General features: G+C 43.8%; 1 protein-coding gene across 1 annotated transcript; it reads right to left on the reverse strand.

The window, feature by feature from the left end:
• Positions 1 to 2,050: 2,050 nt before the first annotated feature.
• Positions 2,051 to 5,045, reverse strand: vgll3 (vestigial-like family member 3). Its single transcript, XM_068734411.1, has 4 exons — positions 4,713 to 5,045; positions 3,487 to 3,844; positions 2,803 to 3,369; positions 2,051 to 2,680 (listed from the first exon to the last, which is right to left on the reverse strand). The coding sequence occupies exons 1-4, from the start codon at positions 4,815 to 4,817 to the stop codon at positions 2,640 to 2,642; spliced, it is 1,071 nt and encodes a 356-aa protein (XP_068590512.1). The 5' UTR covers positions 4,818 to 5,045; the 3' UTR covers positions 2,051 to 2,639.
• Between the last annotated feature and the right edge of the window lie 5,620 nt (positions 5,046 to 10,665).

Genomic DNA, 10,665 nt, shown 5'->3' on the forward strand with positions numbered 1-10,665 from the left:
ATATAAGAACACTACATGCTGATTGCAGAAGCTATATGCTAATGCTAATAAGGAGCTCTGAAGGAGAGGAGAGGAGAGGAGAGGAAAGGGAAGGATACTTAGCAGGAAAGTCTTCTAAAGTCTCCTTTTTTTCCCCTTTGGTCTGGTCTTTTTTTCACCTGGTCTCTTGCTTTTCTTTTCTGTATGAATGTGTAACATTTACATGTAAATTAAAGCCTATTGTTTTACTGCTGAAAGGAACTCAAACAGGGCAAACATGTCCGTATCTCAACACATAAATGAAAGATAAACCCACAACTGGAGGATGTTTAGGAAGAGGTGCAGGGCTCGGTACCATCGTTGAACGATAGTGTGATGACATTACATGGAATAGTACATGAAAAGAATACTAAAAACTCATGTCAATAAGTCTTACTTACTCAGATTTTTCTTAGATAAGGGTGATGTTTTCAGCGGATAAAGGGTTAACACAGTTAAGATTATCAAATGTCTGTAAACATGGCCGTGATTAAAAATCCCTTATCTTTGACAGTTTTAATGGCAAAATCAATGCAAATAAACAATCCATGAATTGATCAATTGTGTGTTTTGTTGTTACACTTCTGTGTCTGATAGTGTTGTTCATACTGAGTGCTGTCCATACAAAGTAATAGACAGCAACGTGCAAGTTGGCAATTACACACTCAGACCACTGAATGCATCACAGTCTCCAGGGCTGTATTGAACAGAGGCTTAAGTGTAGATACTGTATATATATTTATAATGAGATTTATTGATGATAATCATTATTATCAAGCTAGACACTCAACAGCTTGTCCGCGTGGTTCGGATCGCCCTTTGTTGTTAGATTTCAGTAAAATCGTATCATCCACCCGATCCACTTGGTGGATGTGGAAAGTGTTTTTGTTGATAATGACCAAATATCATCAATTCTGAGTGTTGGATTAGCCTTTTCCACTAAGGTTTTTCATTACGATTGATTTGTTGATACTTTGGATGGAAATGCAGCAGCTGAGCTCCAGATATGAAATCCTGATGTTTGGCGGAGAATGGGCGACGTGGGGGAGGAGGGTGGAATGTTAGCGGGCTGCTACTGCTGATCCACCTGGTCAGACTGCTCGCCACACACACACACACACACACACACACACACACACACACACACACACACACACACACACACATATACACAGAGCCACGATGGCACAAGCTCAACCAGCTGTTGATTATGTCAGGGTGGGTTCAAACATTGCTTGTCCTGGCACTGGACCGAGCCTGAAGTAAGTATTTAAAGCAGCATCCAGCTCATACCAATGTCCATTATGATCACTTCTTCAAGAATGTAGATTCAAACACTGATCTCCAGGCTGTGATTTTTTTTTTAATTTCATTTGAATATGCATGAGATCTTTTATAACAGAATGAAACCAAACCAGCGTTGTAACTGTGTACACCTGAAATCTGTCTTTCTGCTTGTGTCTTTGAACGTCTCAGTAATCTGCCACTCTGACAAACTTCCTGTCCAGACAGGAAATGCATTCCTTGGTGTGTGTTTCTCAAGTCTGGGAGTGTGTGTGTGTGTGTGTGTGTGTGTGTGTGTGTTTTCACATGCGTGTTTGTGTGGAGACAGACATGTCATGCTATCTTACAATAACTGTCTGTGGAATGCAACCCACTTCCCTACAGTGGAACTCAGCTCCTGTCTGGTTCAGCTGTGTTTGTACCTGAAGTATTAAAGTTATGCAGTCGTTCTTATTTTGAGCAAGAGCCCAGTTGCCCGATTTTCCTTCTTTTTAGGTGAATGGCAAAAGCACTACATGTTATTGTTGTTTGGTATCTTCCTAAAGGAAACTTTTTTTTCTGATTTGACGTAATGGAAAAGTTATGTATGATCTCTTGGGAGCAGGAATTGAATGAATTGAACACATTTTCGACTGATGTGCTCAATATACCCTCTAATAGAGGATTGGAAGAAAATGTTTGTCTTGGATTCTACATAAGTTTAGTAAATGCATGCCTAAAAAAAAAAAAAAGAACCTTCACGTGCAAATACAGTTCAACAATTTATTACTTAAACATATAATACCAATATTTACACTACACAATCCCTTAAGGCAAAAAGTAAAGAAGCATTCAGGCAAGAATTTTAGCAAAAGTCATCCAGCGAACAACAACGTAGCATGGCAACACTGTACACACACAAAAAACATTTAGAGACATCAACAAACATTTACTGTACAAAACTAAAATGTGGATCAAAATCAAGCCCTTGAAACAGAACCACTTGGTCTCACATTGCATGAAAGAGAAATGCAGTTTTTTTTGTGCCGTCAGAGAAGAAGAGGCTTCCCATTCTTAAAGCTAGTAGTCCGTTTTTTTTTTTTGTTTTTTTTTTAAATCATTCTTCGCGACCCTTGACCTGCAGCCAAAGCAGGAGATCACTGTCATTTAAGTCCAAAGCCTGAGTTCACCTCCATAATAAGTTCTGTTGACAGTGCAAGACTCATAGTCTAAGCTACAGTAAGCCTTCTATCTACATAGTACATTACAGTGCTGGTTTTACATTGATAGAGCCACATAGTAGGTCCTTTTTGGTGTGAATTGATTCTTTTTTTTCCCCCTCAATGTCAGTACATCAGTTAGAACCACACTGACGTCTTTGCTTTGGTCTGATCCAGAGCTGCAGGAGAGAAAGAAAGAAAGGGGGATTACTACTGAGCCGAGTGTCACTTGCTGGGCGAGTTACATGACGGGTGAAGTTTAACAAATGCTTGAAAGTGAATGCATCGCTTTCGTATCTACCTGAGTCATACACCTCCAAGGATCCGTGGAGGGCCGAGGGAGTCCAGGTGACGGAGGTAGCCGTGACGGCGCTGCTGCTGCCGCTGCTGATGCTGCTGCTGCTGCCGGGGTCCATCTCCGTCTTCAACCCCTCGCTGAGTGGGGAACTCCCAGTGCCGGCGGTCGGCTGGCTTTGGGTCCTAACGCCGGGCAGCAGCAGGGGATTAAACCTGGGATCCAACGGCGAGCTGTGGGTCGGGTACGAATGGAGCATGGGGTGGTGGTGCCGGGTGTGGATGTGGGGGTGAGGGTGAGGATGGTAGACGTTGTGGACGTTGGAGTATCCGCTTGAACTCGGGGGGTTCAGGCCGTAGGCCCAGCTGTCGTGGAGGGCAGCCGGAGGGGGGAGGCTGGCCTGGGAGAGCACGTGGTCGGCCCACAGAGCTCCATCTGGGTGGTTGAAGGAAACGGGGCTGGAAGAGAAGTCTGGGTGGACTGAGACAGAGACAGACGGAAGGCAAGGACTGGCCTGGGATGGATAGGTGCTGTTCCACACTGAGCTGCTCTGACCCTCAGAGAGAGACCCATCTGAAACAACCGCATCACAACGACTTGAACACACGGCAACACAATAATTCCAGTGTTTTAAGGAATATAAACATTAACTAAGGGTCTGTCAGCTATGTATTTTGCTGCACCCCTCACCTTTCCATAAGCCAGACATGGCTGAGGCTGACGGCTGAGTCACTCTGATCGGTTTGGTCTCGCTGTTGAAGGTGCTGGACTGACTGAGAGCCCGGGAGAAATGCTCGTCTACCACGTCGCCGATGTCGCCTTGGAAGTAGGTGAACAAAACGCAGCTGGAGCTCAAGTACTCTGCCTCTGCCGGTTGAGTACCATCCTTCAGGTCTGAATCGGATGCGGATCTACGGCCCGATTCGGTTTCTGGTGCCGCAGGACCCTGTCGAAGGCCCTGATCCCTGGAAAGCATCCCCCTTCCTCCTCCTTGCTGCTGCTGCTGCTCCATACACTCCTGCATCTTACTGTAAACACTCAGCCTCCTCTGGAGAGAGAGAGAGAGAGAGAGAGAGAGAGAGAGAGAGAGAGATTCATTTGCAGATCAAAACAGAAGTAAACTACATTTTAATAGAATCAACAAATAGTTAATATGTTAGTAGAGCCTAAATTTAGATGGAGAATAAAGAGTCAAATCTTATTACACATGCTACCGTTGTTTTCCACACAATAAAAACATGTCTGAGTATCATAATCACGGGGAGCTGTGGGAAAATGAGTTACTTTTTTCCCCCCACACTGCATTCCAACTATTTGTAAAGCTCAGTGTGCCCCATCCACATTCCTGAGTGACTGACCGGCTGTCATTACATCACCATTTGACCGCAGGATTAATAGTTCCGTGTCATTACGCCTGACCTGAAGTGAATACCGAACATCAGGCCGGAATTTGAAATCGTTCAAAAACCGAAATTGAAGTTAAGAGGGGTGATCGTGAGGGGTAATGGAAGTTTGAAGTGGCGTCCTGAAGAGAAGTCAGGCAATAGAGTAAAACACTTTAATGAGGAAAAAAACCGAAAAGATACGATTTCGTATTTGTTTTTGTGTTGTGAAAAGTCTACAACATATTCCTTTAGGGGAGGTCACATTCTTAACTTTATGGTAGGCCTATATATATATATATATATATATATATATATATATATATATATATATATATATATATATATATACACACACACACACAAAGTTAACTTACACATTTTCTTCAGCAGCCTATCAAAAATAGTTGTCCTTAATTAGTTATGCCACACACTTCTTTAGTTATCGAGTGAAATGTCCAGCATTCAAAACTAAAAACAGTCAGGTTGTTGTGTCACTCGATAGCTTCTAAAGTTGTATGAATAATATCTCACCTGTTGTTGCTGGTGATGGTGGTTGTAGTACGTCGCCTTGTATGCCGCTGCGGGGAGGTAGTGCGCTCCATAGCTTTGGTGGTACATCACATCCAGGCAACTCATAGCGACGGACCCGAGCGGTTAAATGGAAACGAAACGCGCACAACACGGCCGAGGGCTCCTCACTCCTGGGACTTCAGACGGGCTGTTTCCCCCCGAGCTATCGGTGCCTCCATATATGCCTGAACGCGTACAATGGCCATGTCGTTCCAGTTTGCATACAGACAATGCGCGTCCCGCTGCGCTCTCCACCAGCACCACCCGGGGCCACAAATGGATCAAAACGATATAAGACACACACACACTGTATTCTAACAAAAAAAAAAAAAAAAAAAACTTTTAAGGCCGCCTCCGATTGGGTGAGTTATCCCTTCCCTCCGTCTCTCTCTCTTTCTGTTTTGGAGGGGAGTTATATTTAGAGAGGGCTGGGGCCATATACTCACGCCCACCGAGGGACAGTGTGCATGGAGCACGGGGAGTTTAGCAAGGCACTAACACACAGTCATGAGCGCAATGGTTCAATTCCCTTCTGGTGGCACTCATTAACACGGGTTTGTACTCATACTGTGGGTCTTATACAGATCTTAGATCAGAGGTGTTTGACCTCAGGACTGCTTGTCACAGTTTAGGGTAACTTTGGTATTTTTCAACCTGGACCCTGTTGTTTGTGTCTAAGTGACTGATGGGGACGGCCATTTTTAAAATTGGTCTATTGTTGTGGGCGCACGTTGCAGCCAGACGGGCTGCAAAGCAATCATGTCGGGCAATCGCGCACCATCAATGTAGGTCTACCAAAGTGTTTTTATTTTTATTTTTTTACCACTTTCAGACTGTTGTTAAATGTCTGACTACATTATTGAAATGAAAGTTTTCTCTCTCCGATTGTGTTTGTGTCATAGGACTTGTTGCCGGAACAACAGTTCAACAGTTTCAGAAAGAGATTTCTCAGAGCTCCACACACAACAACAAACAGGACCAAGAGTACGGTAAAGAAACACGTTTTATTTATCTCCAGGGCCCATCCCATAATACTGTCAGACACACTGTAACAGCAGACATGCAGATATCAGACATGGAGGCAAACACAGATGAAATCCAACCATTAACTTTGCAGCGGTATGACCATTAACCATTCAGCTTCCAGGGCACCGTGATTACCACTTATCACTCTTCCTCAGCGTTCCCTCTCTCTGAATGAAGCTTCCTGAGCGACTGAGTGAGTTGAGCTGTTTGCTGCCACCTGTTGGCGAAGCCGATGACATGACGCGGCTGTCAGTTTGACCCTTTGTGAGACCCGCTGTGAGCAACACATCTATAAAAAGAAGCAAATGACCACAAGAAGAATGTGCTGATCTTTAGTGAATATTACACTTTGAAGTCAACAGAAAATACTGAAGATGATCTCAAATGCACAGAATTAATAATGTAATCACACTTTCTTCCCACGTTCACCTTTTCATCTCCGCTCACCTCAGTGTTTTACTAATATATTTTATATGAAATACTTTATTTTGTAATGTGAAGAGCTCTTTAAGGACAGTTAAAACTCTTGAGACGGAATGTCTTCAGCCCATCTTTAATCCATGGGCAGCTTGGTCTTCCTGGGAATAAAGCTAGCCTGTGTGTCGGCATCCCTTCACCCTCCATGGCCGTCAGCTCATGTCGGCACTTTTGTCAAGCTGTACATCATTTTTGCCTGCCAACAACAACGTGTGGTGAAGAGCAACGCACAGCTTCCCGTTATCACGGCTGGCGTTTCTCCAGCCAGCTCCAGGACTTGGGTGCAGAGGTTTTCTCCCTAAAAAGCCTCAAGATGAACTTAAGCGCCGGCGCCACTTGCTCAACATATGGTCGTCTTTCCTGAGCAGCAGAAGGTTTGAGCCCTCCGAGGAAGAAAGTGATTTCACTGCCCAATCTGGCTCAGGCGCTCCTCTTTTTCCTCTGGCTAGATACCTTCAGTCAGATTGAGTCAAGGGAGAAACTTCACCAGATTACACAGTATGAGAAAAAAAAAGTGATCCAAAAAGAACACGCAGGGCAGAATAAGCCGAGGAAGAGCAGGTCATTAAAAAGGGGCTGACATGAAGATATGCAGAATTTGGGGGGCGTGATTACAAAGAGGTTTTAAATATTTAAACATAAGAGCCAATTCCATTTTACAACGCCCAATTTCACAAATAACAAATCACCGCACTCAGCTTTTATTTTCACCCGCCATTGTTTTTCAATTGAGACAGCAGCAGGGTGCTGCAGAGGCAGGCGGCGATGAGATTGATGGCGCCTGGCTTCTTTGCCGTTATCTTGTTCACCAAGACCAAGTACGACGCGAGTAGCAACTGACCTTCTGTCTCACATTCACTAAACTGTAAGACTTAACAACGCAAGTGGCGACTTTCGCCTCTGGAATCTGTAGCAGAGGTGTATAAAACGTGTTTTTATAAAAAGATAATTAGGTTGTAGACGACCCTATAGCGCTGCTGAGCTGCAATCAGTACTGTTGAAGCCTAAACCACACACACACACACACACACACACACACACACACAGAGTATAGTGAAAATATACACGCTGCCATCCCATTTCCATTCCCACACACCAACACCAATCCATCATGTAGTCACAATAATTGGCCTCTCGGCTTGCCCCAATAGGAACAGCACAGGTGTTACTAATAACGCTAACGAGGGCTCCGCTGTATTAAAAAAAAAAAGCGCTCGAGTAATCCACGACGGTGTGACAGTGAGCCAGCGTGTGCAATACCAGGAGCCTGAAACTGAAGAGGCTAAAAGGAATTCAGGCGTCAGTGATAGCATTGTTTCCACCTGTGGACATTGGGACAAGTCTAAATGTGATAAAAGGCTTTTAGGTCACTAACAGTCACTGGTTCACTCCTTTTTTTCCCCCAACATGTGGATGTGTGTGGGGCCCTTTACATCCAAGCTAACAAAATGCAGGCATTAAACACATGTTCAGTCCAAAGAGGCATCTACAAAGTACATTTTTGAGTTTACATTTGAATGGCAAAGAAGCAAAAATAGTTTTGTTATTTATGGACTTGCTTCAGACACGTTTCTCTTACTTTGCGGTTTACTTTTCTCTTCTCGTTCTCAGCTTTTATCAGTGTGCGTTGGCCCCACTGTGGGATCTGGTTAAATGCAAATGTTTAACAAAAACAACAGGAAGATGTATTATTTACATCCTGCACTGCACGCTGGTTTGCCAGGTGCCGCATCTGATGAGACCTCGGAGACGTCGTCGGTGACGAGCGGGAAACAGTCTCATCATTTTCACTCATGTTTCATTCACCTTGATTTTTTTTTACAAAGGGAGCGTGAATTATTCAGTCTCGAGCCGATGATGCGATCAGACGTTAGAAAGTGGGGCAGCATTTTTAACTTATACACCAATCACAAAAAAAAAAAACAGTTGGAGTTTTGTTTATTCAGAGGAGCTCAGCCTCGCCCATGATGAGAAAATGCGATATTAATATTAATATTGGCAAAATCTTGACAGATGATTCGAGTTGAAAGTGTATTTTTGTGTAACCTTTTAATAAAATGTCTTAATTTTCAAAAAAGCAAGTGCTCATTGTGTCCTCCTGGATTTAAATTGTATTTAAAGAACAGTAATAGTAACAGCCAATGTGTGTTCAATTCTACAAAGAATAAGCAATTCAAAATCAATCACAACAAAGTTGGAGACCGGTTGCCAGATTTGAATAAACCGGCGTCAGCATCACCCCCCATAAATCATTCAAATACTTTACTGCCACCTGGATGTCTTGACTGACAGATCGCTCACCGCGACAACAGCGGCAGACGAAGAGACTGATGATAACATTGTGCAGAGATGGCAGTTAGTCCGTGTCTCCATCTAGTGTTTTCACAGAGGGAATCGTGTCCCTCGCTGCCTCCGCCTGCTGTGTAAGTGGGGCAGTGGAACATTCAGAGTGATGCCTGGAGACAGTGCAGGAAGTATCGAACGCACACATTTTTAGCGGCGTCACACACACACACACACACACACACACACACACACACACACACACACACACACACTTGATAGTGCGTATTACAACAGACAGATACACGCTATAGCTCTCTGACACAGACGCCAGACCTCAGGGTTTTTTTTTTTCTTCCACCAAACATCTGGAGCAGCCTGCGCCTCTACTCTGCTTCTTAATGAGGCTCAGAGATGATTATTAGTGGATGTTTTTTAGAGGGGGGAAACGGAGGGAGGAGAAGGGAAGGGACAGAAATTAAAGTGGAGTTGGAGAATTGTTTGCTTTTCCTGCTGGTTTAAACTCTTCAAAGAACGAAGGGCACCTCCAGTGCTTTAGATCTAAAGAAGTCTCTCACGCTGACTAAACTTCCACTACTTTAGATCACAGGCGCATTTCAGAGGAGCGTTCCTCTCTGGGAGGGAGGATGTTTTAAGGGATATATCCCAAGAAACCCCCCCCCCCAAAAAAAAAAACAGATCACAAGTGTTGTGTCCCAGATCTGAGTCTCAGAGGAAAAAGAAAGTTCGACCCTCGAACTTTTGAGACATTGAGGATGACAATTAAAAACATAATTTGTCAAACTAATTTTCATCAAAAAAACAACCGCAGCATCTTTTGCCATATTAAAGAGATCTACCTTTTTTTTCAACCTTACAGTGCCCTCCTGATGGGGCAGGTGTGTGATAACGCTGAGCGCTGTTGATGATGATACCTCGCATTAAGCAGACTGCAGCATCATGAGTTTTGCGTTTGCGTTTGCTCTCGTTCTTTTTTTGCCCCCCCCCCCCCCCCCCCCCCCCCCCCCCCCCCCCCCGGGGGGGGAGGGTCTATAGAAAGGCACACCTGCCTGAGCTGACTCTCTCTCCGGACGCTCTGAAGATGATGACGGTGATGATGATTATAATGACGACGTTGATGATGAGGATAATAATAAGGCCAACGACGTATCGAGCCGCAAGATGTTTTATTCTTGTAAAATCCTACAAAATAACACCATCATTTTGAGTTTAACATTGTGAATCATGTTTTCCATAATATCATGGTCAAGGGAAACATATCTAAAATGCTAATGGTTGGCATATTGGTCCATTATTTTGCACATACACACTTATTAAATGGTGTTTGTGTACTTTCATGCAGTTGCTACTTTAGTGTTGCGTGTGTGAGAGGTGGGGGGAGGAGTGCGAACTATACAATCTAATTAAAGAACCATTAGTGCACCTTCAAGAGCATGGGGGTGATGCAATATCAGAGGATTTTGGTCTTATTCAGAAAAAAACCCAAACACTTCTTGCTATGTATACAAGCGGAATTGGCCTCTAATTCAAAACTAGGACATGTGTCTCGATGTGTAATATAGTTTAAATGAGACACAAAAACAACACGGTTGGATCATTAGCGCTGTAGCACCAATGTGTTTTCTAATGAGCAAAAGACAGTCATTTGTAAGTTAATGGAAATGGAATTTCCATGTTAAGCCAAAAGAAGAAAAAAAAACATTTATTCTGTGAAACAAAAGTGCCGTGCATTTGCCTTTTCATTATCTCAGTAATCTCACATATTCAGATTTAATTGCTCCAGCCATTATTGCGCATTTTACAAATGGAGATGGGAGGTTTAATTGCAAAGACTAGACAAAGAAAAGCACTCCACAGCGTGCACAGTGTGTGTGTGTGTGTGTGTGTGTGAGACAGCCTGCGCCCGCACTGTCTGTCTGCTAACAAAGTGACCAGAGGATACTGGCTTCCCTTCAAGAGTCGCCGTGCTGACCTCGCTTAAGAAGCAGATAATTGCTCATACTCTATCCTGCAGTTTTTTTTTTACTCCTATTCTGCTCGTGTAGCGATAAAGGAAGCTGCACAGGCTGCCCGGCAAGAAGTTAATGACATGATGGAGACTCAAAGA

The sequence above is a fragment of the Cebidichthys violaceus genome, unplaced genomic scaffold, assembly GCF_023349555.1.
Source record: "Cebidichthys violaceus isolate CVI_PGR_0920_01 unplaced genomic scaffold, fCebVio1.0.p SCAF_11, whole genome shotgun sequence".
Taxonomy (NCBI): Eukaryota; Metazoa; Chordata; class Actinopteri; order Perciformes; family Stichaeidae; genus Cebidichthys; species Cebidichthys violaceus.

Excerpts from the sequence above, each read along its gene's own strand:
- vgll3 (XM_068734411.1), bottom strand. The coding sequence starts at position 4,817 with ATGAGTTGCCTGGATGTGATGTACCACCAAAGCTATGGAGCGCACTAC. Across the intron at positions 3,845-4,712 it reads ACCATCACCAGCAACAACAG|AGGAGGCTGAGTGTTTACAG; the intron begins GTGAGATATTAT and ends CTCTCTCTCCAG. Across the intron at positions 2,681-2,802 it reads CTTGGAGGTGTATGACTCAG|CTCTGGATCAGACCAAAGCA; the intron begins GTAGATACGAAA and ends TCTCTCCTGCAG.